Source organism: Trachemys scripta, chromosome 7 (genome assembly GCF_013100865.1).
Source record: "Trachemys scripta elegans isolate TJP31775 chromosome 7, CAS_Tse_1.0, whole genome shotgun sequence".
Lineage (NCBI taxonomy): Eukaryota > Metazoa > Chordata > Testudines > Emydidae > Trachemys > Trachemys scripta.
Genome location: NC_048304.1, coordinates 69486111 through 69504580, shown reverse-complemented (window position 1 = coordinate 69504580; position 18470 = coordinate 69486111). Strand labels below are relative to the sequence as shown.

The 18470-nt window shown below is 43.1% G+C and overlaps 1 protein-coding gene across 1 annotated transcript; it reads left to right on the top strand.

Moving 5' to 3' along the window:
• The first annotated feature begins 317 nt into the window (after positions 1 to 317).
• Positions 318 to 11968, top strand: LOC117880448. Its single transcript, XM_034776638.1, has 6 exons — positions 318 to 476; positions 3391 to 3458; positions 5176 to 5290; positions 7943 to 8055; positions 10178 to 10292; positions 11238 to 11968. The coding sequence occupies exons 1-6, from the start codon at positions 410 to 412 to the stop codon at positions 11426 to 11428; spliced, it is 669 nt and encodes a 222-aa protein (XP_034632529.1). The 5' UTR covers positions 318 to 409; the 3' UTR covers positions 11429 to 11968.
• Positions 11969 to 18470: the final 6502 nt, after the last annotated feature.

Sequence of the window (18470 nt, the reverse complement as noted above, 5' to 3'; positions counted from 1 at the left end):
AATAATAGAGAAACTGGGGATCCCACACCAGCCAAAGTAACCACTTTCAGTTGCTGTTGTTTATGCCAGGTGAATGGGTGTGCCTATGCAAACCAGATCAGCCCCTGGAGTTCTTTTCCACACTCGCCATAATTCACCACCAGATGTCAGGGTAGAGCTCATCCTGACTCTGCTTACACATGTAAATAAACATCTTTCCTAGGTGCATTCCTGGCAGTGTCTCCAGTGGGTTCCCAGCAGCTTGGGCAATGCGCATACTCCATGATGGGAACACTGTTAACTTTGGACAAAGCACAAGCTAAATAACCAGTGACCCAGTGCAAATACAGCCTTGTCTGTGCTTCCCTTGCACTTCTGTTTTTGACTTCACAAGGAAAGAGTAACTACTACCTGCTCCACGGAAGCAGAGATGAAGTACAACTCCCACCTGCTCTGGAGAATGCTGTTTTTCATCAGTGCCGTGTGGCTTATTACAGGTAAGTTGTGACCGGTCTTTAATAATACCTTACAGAAAACAATTTTCAGCCTAAGATAGGCAGCTACTTCCACCTTCAGGCACCCAAATAGACAAGGCGGTGTCTAAAATGGGCATTTGAGCACCTTCTGCAGTTGGTTTGAATTTGAAAATTGATATCCTCAGCTATCCAAGCTAGAATTTGAACCATAACCATCTTATCTTGCAAAAATACACACAAAGTTATCCCTGTTCTTTCTGCTTTGCTTGTTCTTACTATGCTGGTAGAGATTATTTATTTGACACCCTTTGTTTGACAGGCAAGGTTTGTTTGTTTTAAACCTCCTATTTTCCATTTGTCACCTTCAGTCTTTACAGTGGGACTTGAAGATAGATTTATTCCAGACAACTGTGATCATAAAGTTTGTCATTTCTTTTCAGGGGAGGTAGTGGGTGAGCTAGGGACCTAGCAGTAATTTCAAAGGGAGATACACTAGTCATGCATAAGAAGAAGAGTTAACAAGAAGTCCATGCTGTGGGGCTGTCTGAGCTGTCCTCTGTGCAGCTAAGTGAGGGAGGTGGGGCAAAGGTGGCTTTAAGCAACATTTACACCTCTCCAGCTAAACCTAGGATGGCGGGGGACAAAAGCAGTCCTCAGCATAAGTAAAAGCAGCTTCAATCTAACCTACACCTGGCTGATTAAGGCTGGATCAAGCAGCCAGAGATTCCTGGGAGGTAGGAATTCCCTGGCTTGACCACTTTTCTCTCAAACATGTGCCCTGAGATAGGGATTGGGATCAGGGAGTGAGGTAAGAGCTGCTGTGGTGGCTCTATGGGATTTACTTTACACAGGGCAAGGGGAGACATCAGGGGCCCCTTTAAGATCTTTTTGCCCCCCTCAAAGGGAGTATACATACTTAACTACTCAGGATGAAGTTCACCCCAATGCTGAGGGCCCCACACAAAGCCCGGTGCACCATTAGAACTCTGATTTCTAATGACAACCCTCTGCACTAGGCCAAATCTCACCTTGTGGCTAAGACAGTATTGGTGCTAATAAAACTATGGACGAGGTAGGTAGGGCTGCCAACTTTGGTTGGCTGAATTCCTAGAGGTTTCATCACATGACATTATCTTTAATTAAAAGTTAATCTTTAATTCCTGGAGACTCCAGGACAATCCTGGAGGGTTGGCAACCCTAAAGGTAGGTGTTGTGATACCTTTCACTAGACCAACAAATATATTGGCATATACAGTAGCGCCTCGCTTAACGTTGTAGTTATGTTCCTGAAAAATGCGACTTTAAGCAAAACGACGTTAAGCGAATCCAATTTCCCCATAAGAATTAATGTAAATGGGGGGCGGGGGGTTAGGTTCCAGAGTAATTTTTTTCACCAGACAAAAAACTATATTTTATATGTATATGTGTATATATATACACAGACACACCACAGTATAAGTTTTAAACAAACAATTTAATACTGTACACAGCAATGATGATTGTGAAGCTTGGTTGAGGTGGTGGAGTCAGAGGGTGGAAGAGAGTGGGATACTTCCCAGGAAATGTCTTACTGCTAAATGATGAACTAGCACTCGGCTGAGTCCTCAAGGGTTAACACATTGTTGTTAATGTAGCCTTACACTCTACAAGGCAGCACGAATGGAGGGAGGGGAGACAGCATGGCAGACAGAGACACCCCCCCGTGTGTGTGAGAGAGAGAAAGAGACGTGCATTGCCCCTTTAAGTACGTTGACACCACTCTAAGTACATTGCTTTTAAAAAGATCAGGAAGTTGAGACAGCAGCTGTGGCCAGATCTCTCCGTCCTGAGCCCTGTCCTGTCCCCACCCTGCTCTATATGGAGAAGGGGATAAGCGGGGGGCAGGAGCAGAGGGGAGGGGGACACCCTGATATTAGCCCCCTTATTCCAAGGCAGAGGGCAGGAGCAGCACATGGCAGTGAGGGGAGAGACAGCTGAACTGCTGGCAGTTGGTAGCCTGGTGGGCAGCTGCCGCACAGGGAACTTAGGGAGCAGGGAGCTGATAGGGGGGCTGCTGGTCCACCGTGGTTCCAAGCCCCCACCACCTAGCTGCAACGGGCTGCTCTTCCTGTAAGCAGTGGACAAAGCAGGCGGCTGCCAAACAACTTTATAAGGAAGCATTGCACAACTTTAAATGAGCATGTTCCCTAATTGATCAGCAACGTAACAACGTTAACCAGGATGACTTTAAGTGAGGAGTTACTGTACAGGCTTGGAGGGCTAGAAGACCCTCCTCAGAGGAGACATTTGGGTAAAACCAACAAAGCTCAGTTTTGCTTGTGACCTAAACCAGGATTTAAACCCAGGTCTCCAAAGACAAAAGTCTAGTAGCCACTGCCGTAGTAATCCTCTCTTCCCAATGGACTTTATAGGCCAGATTATGATCTGAGTTACACTTGCATAATTCTACAATAACACCTCTGAAATTAATGGTCTGTCTCTAGATTTACATCCATGTCACTGAGAGCAGAATTTGGTCCCATGTGGTAAATGGACATAGTTTACCTGTTTAGGTCTCAAACCTACCCACCACAAATGTCACAAAGTATTTCTGAATGGGATGAGCAAAATATTGATAATTGCATCAGGATGTCATCCTCTGCTAAAGACATTGCTTTGGTTTTAACTTCCTTTTAGAATAGTGCGTTATGTGGCCTACACTGTTCGAGTGTCTCTTTAGTTGTGATATCATTGAGAACAGATGCTAGTACCTATGATATGAGTCTCTAAGGAGGAAAAATGTGCATGTAATTATAAATATAATAAGAATAATGTCCCCCCCCTTCACCTTTTTTTAGTGCTCCACTAATATTCCAACAGGCAGAGAAAAATGTACCTTTTTTTATTTTTAGAAGCATCAACAGATATATATGCTGCCCTGTCTGTTTGTTTTTAGATTTTATTGAAGCTGGAACTGCTGATTGTAAAAATGCTGATTTAAGTGATTTGAATCATCAGGTGAAGGTAAAGACCTGGTTTTATACACTCTGTGGTCTCATAGCTGTATGTATGTATGGGGCTGGAGCTGATGAGGTTTAAGATGTATAAAGAAGAGGGATTTACATTGTACACTAGTCTGCAACAGTTCCTTCTGGCTAGACCAGAACGAAGAGGGTCACTTTTAGTTCAGCTGGTAGAGCTGTTGCCTACTAATCAGACAGATTGGAGTTTGCACCTCAGTTGTAAGACTGTACAAGACAAGCATAAATGCAGCCATGGGCTGGAGGATTCTGCATGGAATTGTGCCTCATCTTTATATGGACTAACAACATTATTAGGAGCAAATCACTCAGTGAAGAAATGGTGGAACAGGATGTCAGGACTCTGTGCAGAAGACTCCTTTCGCACTGGAGAAAGGGTGGAGCAGAGGAAGGGAGATGGAGGAGCTGGGATGGGGCAGGGGGATAAGCAAATACATTTGATCTTCTTTCCATTCTCACCATAAAGAAGGTGCACACCCACCACACAGACAGCTGCAGTTCTGAGGAGTGGTTCTGCTGACAATCCATGGACTGCAGCTTTTTATTCCTTCCACTCATGCCACCTGCAGCTCTCCTTGGCACCACAGTAGTCTTAGGGTATGGCTACACTGCAACATAAGCCCAGGCTCAAGCCTAACTGCCCTTGCAGCTACACTGCAATTGTACTAGCTGAAGGATGACCCAGGGTCCCGGGACCCTGTAGGGCTGGAAGGTATGAGCTTGAGTTATGCCAGGCCCCAGGGTCTGCTTTGCAGTGTAGATGCAGCCCTGCTTGTCTTGAGTCCCGGGAGTCTCCAGAAGTATCCCACAATTCCATGGGACAACTTTCTTAGTCTTCTCTGTTCCAACAATCTGCAATCCCTTCTTTTGAAAATGGAAGCTACCTCCTTCCCCCTGTGAATGAGTAGCTCAGGGCAGCATTAACCCATTCTGTTCTGATCACTGATCTGCAAGCACGCTATCAGAGAGCCTCCCGGGTTCGCAATGGAGAACGAACCGATCAAGCCTTTTGGAAAGTGAGCTGCTTCCTGGTAATGAGCAGGGTAGGCAGTAAAGTTTTCCCACAGTGCACCATGGTCATAGGGCTAGAGCAGGCACATTTTGGGGTGGATGCTAGGGACTCTGGGGGCCTGCTCGTTGCAGTGTGGATGCCAGAGCCCTAGGTTCGAGCACGGGTTAGAAAAGTCATAACATAGGGTTAAGATACAATGTAGATGCGTAAGCCCAGGTTCCCCAATACCAGTCGACTGTTGGGCTTACAATACAATGTAGACATACCCTTAGCGCTTAGGTCATTAGGAAATCCAAGCATGGTTGTTCTGACGGAACCCAGATTTGTACCTACTTATTGTCTCACCTCTCTTTGCAAATTCTGTGTAATTCTGAAGGCATCAGAGGTTGCATGTGGTGGCAGTGGGGGTAATTGTGCTTAAAATCACTTTTACACTGCTCCTTATACATATATAATATAAATAAAACAACCAAGGTCAATATCCCAGAGCTCTCCGGCAATAACACATGAGTCTCTGCATTTATTTAAGCAGATTTGATTATAAGCACACAAATTTCAGGTTTAGGTTAATTATTTTTAGGAAAAATTATCTTTGTTACGATAATGAAAAACAATATGAGATTTCTCTTTTCTCTGAATTTCACAAGCCTTTCCCACATTAACAATCCAGTCTTTCCTCCCTCCACAGACGTTTTCTCAGTGCTTCCTTGAAATGCTTCCCGATGATAAGAGAACTGAAATCAACTCCCTTGCATGGTCATTGCAACAGGTACTTAATCGCCTAAGAGAGGTTCAAGGGGAAGGTGAGGATCCTATCTTTTATTGGAAAAAGGGGAATCTATGTTCATAGTGTACTAGCCTGAGGAATTTTTTGGGCATCATTAATGATGGGCTTGAACCAGAATGTCAGATTCAACCCCCTTCAGCTCTTCCAACCCCACCCCATCTCCTGCTCTTTGCTGGCTGACAAAATGAGAACTTATCAGGTCTAAAGTGGAAGCAACAGGAAAAAATCATGATTAAGTCCCAGCTCCTCAAAGGTACTTAAAGCCTAAACCTACATACCTTTTAAGATCTGGGCCTAAGAAACTTCACAGGGGCCTGTGCCATCAACAGTCTGGCAAGCTATAGATGCTGAACCAGTGATCTCACAACAGCCTGTCCCTTGACCTCAGACAAGCAAGCTTAGATGTGGTTAGTCAATGACATCACAAAGGCCTAGCCCTTGAAATCAGACCAGAAAGCCAGAGGTGTAGAGCCAGCAACCTCAGAGAGGCCTTTGCCTCAATTTCTACCCAGGAAGCGAGAGATATTGAACTGGATTTGGAGAAGAATTGTCCAAGCTCTGAGTCCCTTAACAGCCTCCCTTCTGCTACAGGTAGATCTGTCCCCTTGCTGGTTTCCCTCTCCTTCATGGGGACAGAGGGGAAAGGAAGATCCTGCCACCAGCATCCCTAACCCCAGCAAGGGTAAAAGGGCCTCGTCAGTTCCGCCTGCCCTCTAGACACTCCACAGTAGGCTGAGATGCAAAGGGCATCTGAGAGGCAAGAGATGTTCTCCTATGCAGCTCCACACACTGCACACATGTGTACCTACATCCTTGTCTGGATTGCTATGGGCCTGGCTGGGGACATGGATTCCTTCCAGATACATATATTCCTTGGGTCCAGTTCTCCTCCTTCGCCATGTCCAAACACAGAAAATGATGTTTACTGAGATTTTGGAAGCAATATTGTCCATTTCTCCTATCAAGTCTTTTCCTCACAATCTACATAAAATGGGAGGATATTAGTGTTTACAACGAGGCTTTAGACCAGAGGTATTCAAAGTTGGGGTTATGCCCCTGAGTAAGTAGTGAAGAGTATTATTCTGGGGATCACATTTTCTACAGAATCTAAGACAATGTCTACACTGGAGCTGGAAGGTGTAACTAGCTCTGATCAGCCTAGCATGCTAAAAATATATAACCATGGTGGTGCAAATGATGGGAGGGACTAGCTACTATAAGTATGATCCTGTCTGAAATCTTAAATACATACTTGGGCAGCTTGTCAGTTCCACCCCTTGTGTTGCTGTGTCTACACTAGAGATACTAGTTAGCACGCTAGCTTGATCAAAGCTAGTGTGAATATTTCTCCTTGAATTGGACATTACTAACTTTTCAGCACCAGTGTAGCTAAACCCTAAGATGTTATTAAAAACAAAATGTTTCTAGCCTTTCATGTTATAAGAAATGTAAGTAGCTGCAGTAAGTAGGTTTATTGAATCTGTAGCACTGAGGAATGGGCAGTTTATCATATTTTTCATAAAACTGTCTAATATCTGAATTATTTTAAATGTGATATTTTCAAATTTCTCTGCACTGATTATAAATGCCAACCTGAGCCATACACAACATGATGAACTTTTAAAACATAACAGCTAGGTCTGGTCAAGATCATTCTATCAAAACAGTTTTTGATGGAAAATTGTGTTTGACAAAACTAATATTTTCATGAAAAGTGTGTGCTCTGAGCCTCCTGAGCGAGACTTAGAGACAAAAGCATGGAAGAGAATGTGGACCCTAGATTTGATGGTGATAATTGCATTGAGTGCAATTATGACTTGTTTCAATCACATGTAGCAGGGCTTCTTCTCTGCCTCAGTGGGTCCCGTGCTTCTTTCTAGCAGTTGGTCAGGATAGCTTCTTGCCTCTCAGAATCCCCCCTCCCCCAGTGTATAGTGGGCAGGTAAATTCTGTCTCCAACCAGCCTTCCCATTTCTGGGCCTGTTAGGCCCTCACTAGGACTTCTGGCCTCCTTGGTGGACATCCAGTGAGAGGAAAAGAAGGGCAGGAGGGCAGTCCCATCCTCTACTCCAGGCCCCAACAAATAGCAGCCTCATGCTGTCAGTTTTCCTGAGTTACTTCCCCATGCCCCTTGGCTTATTGTTCCCACTTTGCTTGGGCAGGGTTCCTCCTAATCCTCCTGCAGGGGAGGGAGAGCCCCTAGTCTCTAGTAGCCCTTCCAGATATGGCAGCACCACACCAAATGCACAGCTCAATCTCTCCCCTCTGGCAGGGTCCTTTTCTTCAGGTCTTTGGACCTGGAAGGGTCCTTAGCTCCTGTTTAGGGTAGGGTTTCTCCCCAATCACTATACCTGTGGAGTTCTCCCCTGGTCCTTGTCAGCTTCCACACCACTTAGCTTCATTCTCACAACACCTATCACCCACACTGACTGGCTGGGGGGAGGTTTTTAACCCATTCTGGCAGGTTCTTAATTGGCTCCAGGTGTCCTAATTAACCTGGAGTAACCCCTGCTCAGTTACCAGGGGAAGAGGGACCTGCTTATCCTGAGGCTAGTACCTTCCTTCCCTGCACTCTCCTGTAGCTGTCTGGCCTGACCCTATCATACACGGCATAATTTTGTAAGGTTGCCAAATTTCCAATGCGCTGAATTATTTTCTCTTTCTAAAGCTTGCAAGGCCTTCATGCCAAAAAATTGCCCTGTTCCAGTGGCTCCCCAAAATGGTGGTCTTGTGTGTGTCAGCATTGACAGCGTCCAGTACTGCAAGCCAATGTGTAACCAGGTATTGTACACATTTTACAGTTAGTATTATAATAACTCAGTGCATTAATACAGTAGCCCTTCTACCCTGAAAGGTATGTGTTGAAACCTCTGGTCTCATCTATCCTCTTCTTTTCTAGTTCTTTCCTTCACCCATCACAGACATATTTGAATACTTCGATCACAGTGTTAAGTTTGAAGGCTACCCTTAGCCTAATCTTTGTATGAACATATGTCCATATATCGCTGTGCATTTATTGTCTGTGTAACCCTTCTGCCCATCTAAGTTGGCAGCAACAAGGGCCGGGTTCTGTATCTAGGGGTTCTGTTTCAATAACACAATGCAAAACCGGCTCGAGCCCCCACCCAGTGATCTGGGACAATTACATACCACCCCCTGGGCGCCCCTAAGAGGCAATAGTTCCCCTCTCGCAAGCACGGAGTCTGAGTGTAACAGAAAATGTTTAATAACATGAGGTAAATGACATCAGCATTAAATTGGAAAAAACACCACAAACAGGATTCATAACACAAACCATGAGCGAAAAAACCCACCCCAGCAAGTTGGGCTGTGTCCTTTCCCTTGGGTTCTTGAAACCAGCAACCCAAGGTTCACCAAAGTCCCAAAAGTCCAACAACCCCCCAAAGTCTCTGTCCCTGGTCAGTGCAGCTCCAGAGTTCGGGGGGGGGGGCACGCAGGGTGTTAAGGGGCACCTTATGTGATCCGAGGCCGACGGGGTTCCGCCGCAGCCTTCACCACAAGCCGCTCCACCCCACCAGCTGCCCCGTGAGCTGCTCCCGCAGTCCCACGAACTGCTCTGGCAGCTGCTCCACTCTGCTCACCGACCTGTGAGCCGCTCAGCTCTGCTCCACTTCAGCCATCCCTTGGGCCGCTCCCACAAGGCTCCGCTCTGCTCGCTGCTCCTCCAGCCACTCCACTCCGCTCGCAAGGCTCCACTCTGCTCGCTGCTCCGCCAGCCGCTTAGCAATATAGCTTCAGGCTCCCCCACTAGTTAACACAGCCTCAGTGATCTCAGCTCTTCTGTGATTTCAGCTCTTAGCAATTTCAGCTCATAGTAGTAGGGGAGCCCCAGTGCTAGTGCACCATTGGCCCAAAGTGAATTCAGCTCAGCAGTCTGTAACTAGACTTCTAATGGAATCAAATTTAGCTCTGATATTCAACAGTGGAGAGAGGGGATAGTGCAATTGGTGTTTCAACCCCTCAGAGAGGGGCCCATCCCATCAGGTACAAATACCTGTCCCCATCCTCTCTCCATTCACTGGGTTTTGTAACCCATGCCCCTTGTCAAGCAAGTGCTACTTAGGTAATGGTGAAGGACTCCCTCAGTCCTTCTGTCATACAACAGTTCCACTGGCTTTGATTCACAGAATCAGGGTAACAAAACTTTATTCTTCCTGCCCCAATAACAGAGAAATTGGGGATCCCACACCAGCCAAAGTAACCACTTTGAGTTGCTGTTGTTTCATGCCAGGCGAGTGGGTGTGCCTATGCAAACAAGATCAGCCCCTGGAGTTCTTTTCCACACTCGCCATAATTCACCATCTGTATTGGGGGGAATGATGCTTGGAATAGGAAGGATTTTGCAGAACAGAATTGTGCTGTATTTTTTTTGACCTGTCTAAAGGAAGATTTCATTATGACTTCACATTATGGTTGGTTTTATTGGATTTGTTGGACTCTAAACACCTAGTCACCTCCTTTGTTGTCTCATGGAGTCCTGATACTTAACTTGTTGTTCCCCCTGTTTTAGTTCTAAGTCAATACTCCTTAATTTTACACCTTAAATCATGCCTCCTTAATGTTATTTCCTCCCAAGGTTTTTATCCTATAACTGCCATCTGATTATATTTGCCTTTTTTTCATCATAGTTTCAGATCCTTTTAAATTCCTTCTTTTTTGCCTTTCTTCTCACTCCCTCCAATTTGCCAATTAATATTGTAACTCCTGATATATCACCACACATATATACGAATGAAGGCCTTGATTCTGCAAACATGTATAAATTTATTAACACAAGTACTCTCATTGAAATCCGGTGGACTAATATTACAGTTTATTGTAGTAAACATGATTCAGTGATGTCATCTAATTCATAGAATATCTTTCATGTGTGTTACACAAGGGTTATGACTTTGGATTTCTGAGACGAAGCAGGGTATATGAGAAATGTGGAGAGTCTACTGGTTATTCCTGGACAACACAACTAGTTGGTGGAAACAGGCTGGCTGATTGTATCTGTGAGTATTTCTGAAACCTGTTATTATTTAAGACAGTTGTTTTCAACTTTTTTTTAATTTGTGGACCCCTAAAAAATTTCGAATGGAGGTGCGGACCCTTTGTAAATCTTAGATATAGTCTGCGGACCCCTGGAAACCACTGATTTAAGAAAACTCCCAAAATTCTAACTAGCAAATATTCCAATATGGGTAATAGTACCGTTTTATTTACTGCAAGTTTAGAAATACTGTTAGCTTTAAACCCACAGTAAAGGAAAGGTCAACTTTGTGTTTCAGCTTTGTTTTTCACATTTATTAGCCAATAATCATCTTGGTGCGTGCGGTACCTTTTATGACATTATACCTGAACATATATTCTACTTTATTTTTGTGTGCTTGATGATCAATGTGTGGATTCTGACGTCTTCTGTAGATAGTGTATCAATGCATGGAATGATATTAGTAGGAAGGATTGCCATTTATATTACAGTAGTGCGCAAGGAACCCAATTAGGGACCTGTTGTGCAAGTCACTATAAAAAGGCAATTTCTTCCCCAAAGCATCTAAATAAATAGGATGGACAAAGGGGAGCACACAGAAAGCATTATCATCTACCATTTACAGATGAAGACTAGAGAGATTATGTGTCACATATGAAGTCTGGGAGAGAGTCAGGAATAGAACACAGACTTTTTGAGTCTTACTTCAGTGCCTTGCCCACCAGGCCATCCTTCCTGTGTTTGATAAAAGCATTCCACTCTGAACTATGGAGACTCATTTCACTCTTACTTGAGCTGATTGCGAGGGTCAAAATGAGGAGCAGCTTTATTTCAGACAGCAAAAGCTATTCCTGAACTTCACTTGGTAGGGGTGGATATAGTTTCTCTGGGGCCACTACCCAAACTCCCTTGCCATGCCTAGTCCACTGGTTTCAGATTTGTAATTAATCTCCTTTTGTCTTTACAGCCTCACCAATTGCCATCAGTGGAGTCAAGTCTGCATACTTCCCCACTCACATGTGCTGTCAACAAACAATAGCCAATGCCACTGCTGAAAGCGAGCAGATAGAAATCTTCCTCAGAGAACTTGCTGAGGCTGAGAAGGATGTCTCTCAGAAATGTGAAATGGCAATTGATTGTATATTGTGTGGTAACTAGGTGTATGGTTCAACAAACGTAGCGCAGGCAGGTGGGTTACTATATTTGTTATTGTCATAGGATATTTTAAAAGCTAAAGGCAGGTCAATTCATATCAATCTAATGGGATAGTTCTCAGATCAATGAACATGTGGCATTTTTAGGAAGGGTTGAAGAGCACATCCATCATTTGAACTAACTTCAGCCCTTAGATGCGCACAAATATGGAGTTTGCATAGAATTCAGAGCTGAAGCTAAGGCAGTACGGTCTATTTCCCAACGTGTGTATCATGTAATAAAGAAAGTGTTCAATTATGTAGATTAAATTTGTTCAGTGCTGATGAAAGATGCTTAATTGACAGCCTTGGAGACTGAAGTCTTCTCTTTATCTAGGGAACAGGTAGTGCATGAGTAGTGAATGCGCAAACTTTCTTCATGTCAGTTTAACAATCCTGGACTGATCTTTTTCAGCAGTACTACTGCCTAGACAGTTATTCCCCGTTTTGTAGTTGTACATTTGCTTTGCACTTATCTATATTGAATTTAATCTTGTTGATTTCAGACCAATTCTCTAATTTATAAGGTCATTTTGAAATTAAATCCTGCCCTCCGAAATGCTTGCAACCACTCCCAGCTTTGGTGTCGTCCACTTTAGTGGTCTCATGAGTTATTTTTGCCACTTAAGTGGCCCCGATTTTGTTGTTTAAGTGGTCTTTACCACTAGTGGTCCCTTTAGCAGTCTCTTGGTTGATTTTAGCCACTTAAATGGCCCCTGTTTTGCCATTTTAGTGTGGTGACTTCTGCCATTTTAGTGGCCTTTGGGGTGACTTTTCCCACGTAGATGTTCCCAGTTCTACCCCTTTAGTGGTCTAAGAGGTGTTTTTTGCCACTCAGGGAGTCCCATTTTTTCCATATAAGTGGTCTCGGATGTGATTGCCATTTAATTGGTCCTGGGGGGTGGTTTTGCCACTTTAGTTGCCTTACTAGTGCTATCTAGTGCTTACTAGTGTCTTACTAGTCCCATATTAGTGCTATCTCTGAGGTAACTTCTCCTACTTAAGATATTCCAGTTTTAGTACTTGAATAGTTTCAGTTTTGCCACATTAGGAGACTTTTGCCACTTAAGAAGTCTAAGGGGGGACTTGCCACATAAATCATCTCATTAAAGAGCTCATTGAAGTATCTCAGTATGGTGACTTTTGTCACTTAAGTGGTCTCAATTTTGCCACTTAGTGGGGTGATTTTGGCATTTAAGTGGCAAAACTGGGATGATTTCCGTGGGAAAAGTTACCCCTGCAACCACTTAAATACCAAAATCACCCTACTAAAGTGGCAAAATTGAGACCACTCCTGAGCCCTTTTAAAGTGCAAAACTCACGCCAACCAAATGACAAAACGAAGGCCATCTATGTGAAGATTCTGAGACCACTTATGTGTCAAATCTAAGACCATTTAGTGAATATGGAATGATAGCACTGAGATATTAATTACATTTTTAAAGTAGACACATTTTTAAAAAGGTCATTTTGTTAAAAATTCTATATTTTATTTATAAGATATTAACTGTCCATTCAGGAAGCTATCCCCTCTCTGTGTGTAAAACAAGCGTGTCTTTTTTAATAGCCTGGTCTACAAATAGAGTGCAAAACCCCTGAAAAGTGTTTTGAAATGGACTGTATGCCATAGAAAAGTGATGATATAACAGTGCCTGGAGTCCCATCAATGGTATAATGATATAGCAAGTCTGATTAAATGACAGCTTGGAAATTTTGCATTAACCGTTTAGAGATGCATCATGTACCACTGTGGTAAAAGCTATTTACTCAGTTTGGCCAAGCCTAGCAGACTTTTTGATAAATAGATAAAATGAGATTAGCTGGATTTTCAACTTCATTGCCAATGAAGATGTATTGCAACACAACAGAGCAAATAGTAGCTCACATGAGCTAATGAAAAACAGATTAAAAAACCTATGCAAGTATATCTGTTTTCAGTGAAGACCCATGTGCAGTTATTCCTTTAAACAGATTAGCTACAAATGGACATCTTGCACTAACTTCTAGTCTATGCCTAATGTCACACAAACCTCCAACTCCTGCCTACATTTTTTAGCAGAGCAGGAGCAAAGTTAATGATACTCAATAGCCAAGAACGTTGGAGAGTTTATACACTTTAAATGCCCATGGACATGCCTCGCTGAAAATGTCTGTACGTTCTGAGTTTCGCATAGGAAAAAAGTGTCATTATTTCCCCTTCCCCCATTATTTAGCTGGCCTTAGCAATGAACTGTGTAATGAACTCAATTGATGGTTATAAGCAAGCAGCATAAGTCACTTTTGCCACTCGCAAAGGCTAGACAGTTGGGAGAGCATGGTCTACTTTTACATGCTCTACTAGGATCATGAATGTCTCTGGTTATTTTACCTTGACCCTTCAATTAAGCACTAAATTCTTCTTCAGAGGATTTAACCACAGATGGCTGCTAGCATGGAACTTTTCTAGGCACCTTTAATGATGTCACTTGTAAGAGTTTTGAGACACATGGCCTTGAACTTGCAGTAGCCCATCTTCATGCATTACCTTCAGAGAGGGTACAAATCCCTTAGCTGCGTGAAAGATTTCAATAGCTTCCAACCACATCCCTTCTATACTTCCTTGTCTGATTCCAATCCAATACTGAGGCAGGTTTGGTAGAAGAGATACACAATGATTTGGTCTCTCATTTAAGTTTGGAGGAGGATTGAGGCTAAGCCCATTTTGCTAAAAATCTAATCACCATTTAGCAAGTTAAATGAGAAACATGAAGAGGAAAAGAATACTTAGCTGTTGGTCACCTGGAGCAGAAAGCGAGAAAACAATCCCAGGTCCTTTTCAAATACGGCACTAATCTGTGTTGGGTGACATAGTTACAGAACATGATAGCAAACAATTATGAAACATAAACAAAGGGTTTGGTGGCTACTTAGTTTTCTAAGCTATCTGAGTCTGGAAGGTTTCTGTTCTATTTTTTTGTTGACTGTACACCATGTCCACAGCTCTGATAACAGACACCCCCACAGTTCGTGTTCTTTTTCATATCAGTTCCTTTTTCCAATCCTCATGACTCTTAGCAGTAGTTCCAAAGAAAGAGCGTTGTTATGCTGCACTTGGCCCTCAGTAGCCTTCCCTCTCATTAGCCATTATCGTCAAGGACACTGAAGGTCATTTTAGGGCAACTGTACTTTGTGCATCTGAGAAGTGAAGTTATAGCTTTAAAAAGTCAGTAAATAAAAAACCAGACTGTAAAATTACCTAGAATATTTGATTTCAGCCCAATAACTAAACAGAACAATCCTCCTTTATTTATTAGATGGAAGTGGAAAAGGATGCCAAGGGAAAGAGAAAAAAGTCTTCTGGTTCAGTCAGTTACACTGCAGGCAGTAGCTTAATTCCCTACATGTGAGACAAAAAGTATTGCTATCTCCTTTCAAAAGAAGCAGACTTGTTTCTCTTTTTCCCCCCCCCAAAATAAAGAAATCTAGTCTTTGAGCCTTGTTTAGACTAAACTTTATAGACTTTTGCCTGAGTAAGAACAACAGGACTTAGCCTCTTGATTATTAATTATTATTATTATTTAAAGTTGACATAATAGTGACCAATAAAGGGACAAACTACAGAGTCTGATCAGTGGCACATGTTTATGCCAGATTTACACAGATCAGAATGTGGCTCAGAGCAAACCTGCATAGTAGTGGAAAGCATTAACCACATATAATACAAATCATCCTATTAAACGCAGCATGAGAAGGGCAGAATCAGGCCCACAGTCTTTTATGACATTGGGTATGTTCGACATAAAATGCTGGAGGTTGCTTTCCTGATAGGAGTGCTAATAAGCTTTTAATTGTCCTAGTCCCTCCTTTGGGACTCAAATATTCTCAAATATTCAGTTTGAGAAGTGCTAAGGCACACTAAGGAACACAAACTACAGGACATATTTAAACCTAAATAATCACATTCTGTTTTCCATAGTAAATTCGGTCACTACAATTCAGGGGAAATTCCTGCAGCATGTGTGCTTTAACTTGCCACAGTTTGTGTTTTACATTTGCACCGTTGAGCTTTGAGCACTGGGTTATAAAGAACATAAGAATTCTAGCCAAGGGATGGGGATAGCTTTGTGTTGTGACACTTAGAATTTTGGGGAAAAAATTAAATAAAAACCCAACCAACCAAAAACCCAACAACAACAAGAAATGGTCAAAACAGAAGAACAAGTTTTCAAACCAAACAGACACAAGACTGTGGTTAATTAATAGCAATGACTATGCCATTCATTGCACTGTTCCCTTTGAGGGAAAATATATTCAGCTTCTATCAAACTATATATATATATCTATCAGGGCTTACCATGCTTTTCAGACTAATATAGTTACCTTGTGTCTTTTTGGTGCTGTTTACAAGTGGTCATAACTACAAAGGCATGTGCTACTTGTTTTTTTTTTTGTCATACGTTGGTCAGTTATGGTCATAAATAGAAGCACAATCCAAGAAACAAGTGATATGAAGTACAGTGCAGTCAATTAGATGTAGGAAGAGTGGTAGGAACTATAGCAAGTTAATATAAAGTTATATATATAGTGTCGTGCAGGACCTCAGCAGCCATAGGCCTGGGAAAAGCTCATTTTTTTGTGATGGATCCTATTAAATAGTTGCTAGTTGTGAGTAAGTTTGTAGCTTGTTTAGTTGCAGGATTCTTTGTCCATTAGGCCTGGTTATACAGTTCCATGCAAAGAGATCTGGGGCATATGCTTCATTTTCCAGATCACCACGGCAACAGGGGGGAGAAACATCAGAAAGCTCATTATCAGCACTGAAGCAAAGATCACCAGGATTATTGTCCATGGTGCCAAGACAGTGTCCACCATGATTTCCTCACTTTTAAGACCTGAATCTGTGAAGAAAAAACACACTTAAGTCTTTTTCTAAAAAATCTGCTTGAAGATTACAGTAACTCCTCATTTAACGTTGTAGTTATGTTCCTGAAAAATGTGACTTTAAGCAAAATGCTGTTAAGCTAATCCAATTTCCGCATAAGAATTAATGTAAATGCGGGGGTTAGGTTCCAGGGAAATTTTTTTCACCAGCCAAAAGACTATATATATATATATATATGCACACACACACTATAAGTTTTAAACAAACAATGTAATACTGGTACACAGTGATGATGATTGTGAAGCTTGGTTGAGGTGGAGGAGTCAGAGGGTGGGATATTTCCCAGGGAATGCCTTACTGCTAAATGATGAACTAGCAATTGGCTGAGCCCTCAAGGGTTATCTCTCACACTCTGAAAGGCAGCAGGAATGGAGGGAGGGGAGGGGAGACAGCATCGCAGAGACACACACCGTGTGTGTGTGAGAGAGAGATGCGCATTGCTCCTTTAAGTACGCTGACCCTACTCTTAAGTACACTGCCTTGTTAATTAGATCAGCTTTCTGAGACCGCAGCTGCTGCTAGCAATCTCCCGCCATCCTTAGCCCTGTCATGTGTCCCCCCTGCTCTATGGAAGATGGGGTAAGCCAGGTACAGGAGCAGGGTGGAGGGGGACACCCTGACATTAGCCCCCCTCTTCCTTCCCTTCCCCCCCGCATAGCAAGCAGGAGTCTCGGGGAGCAGCTCCAAGGCAGAGGGCTGGAGTAGCACATGGCAGTGGGGGGAGGGACAGCTGCAATTGATAGCCTGCTGGGCAGCTGCTGCACACCAAACTTAGGGGAGCAGGGAGCTGATAGGAGGAGCTGATGCCAAGCCCCCACCAGCTGCAACGGGCTGCTCTTTCTGCAAGCAGTGGACAAAGCAGGCAGCTGCCAAACGACGTTAGAAAGGAGCATTGCACAATTTTAAACAAGCATGTTCCCTAATTGATCAGCAACATAACAACAAAACAACGTTAACCAGGATGACTTTAAGTGAGGAGTTACTGTACTAGAGACATTGCAGTCACTTTACTTAGAGTAAGGACATGACATGGAGAAAGAACAGTTTAGTTTGAATGTCAAGAATCATTGTTGTCTGTAACAGCTTATTAATAAAGCTAGTACTTTTCATCCACAGATATTGCCCACTTTTGTAAAGTGCATTAGCATCCCTGCTTTACAGATTGGGTTAACTACCACAGCAAACGAATGGCCCAGTGGGGACTACAATCGGAATGCTTGACTGCCAGCCTAGCACATGCTGCACTGGATAACACCTTCATAATCTTCTGGAGTTTATTTCAGATTAACAGTGTTTATTGTTCCGTAAACAATCAAATACAGGACAGTAAATAATTACAACAGCCCTGTGAGGTAGACAAGTATTGTTCAAGCCCACACACTAAATCAGATCTAGAAGTACAACAAAGAGATCCCGGATCTCAGGCCCCAGCACACAAGAATCTTGTTTACACAGGGGAACATATGCAAACATTTCCCCTGGGTGCCAGCACCAGTTCAGCTTTATTGATCTTAACAGCTTCCATTGGTGTTAAGTACTGCATCAGTTAGACCTGCTCTGAACAGCATTACCTGAAATGGATGTCAGTGGCCTGTTTACACTATGCTGCCCAATGTCACTGACACTAGCGGAGCAGAATCAGTGTTTGGAAAATGTTTACACAAGGCTATAGAAAGAAACACAATGGCAGGCACTGCCCCTGAAAAATCCACACCCCGAGCAATGTAGTTATACTGACCTGAACCCTGGAGTAGACAAAGTTACATCCACAGGAGAGCTTCTCCCATTGACTTAGCTGCCACTTCTCGTGGAGGTGAATTAACTATGCCGATGGGAGAAGCTCTCCTGTTGGCATAGTAGCATCTTCGCTGTAGCAATTTAGTATAGACCTGCCCTAACTCATCGGAGCAGGTGAGCGATCAGCCCTAGTTTGGCTGGGAGTTTGCTTTACATGCACAAGATTCATTCAATATCCCACTCAGATTTGTCAGTGCTAGCCATGCACCTCTAGAAAACAGGTGGTTTCTAGGGGACTAAACACTAGCTTAGAATAATTATTAGGTATATGTGTAACCAGATCATGCTT

Coding starts and splice junctions, on each gene's coding strand:
- LOC117880448 (XM_034776638.1), top strand. CDS start 410: ATGAAGTACAACTCCCACCTGCTCTGGAGAATGCTGTTTTTCATCAGT. Junction 477..3,390: donor TGCCGTGTGGCTTATTACAG/GTAAGTTGTGAC, acceptor GTTTGTTTTTAG/ATTTTATTGAAGCTGGAACT. Junction 10,293..11,237: donor CAGGCTGGCTGATTGTATCT/GTGAGTATTTCT, acceptor TTGTCTTTACAG/CCTCACCAATTGCCATCAGT.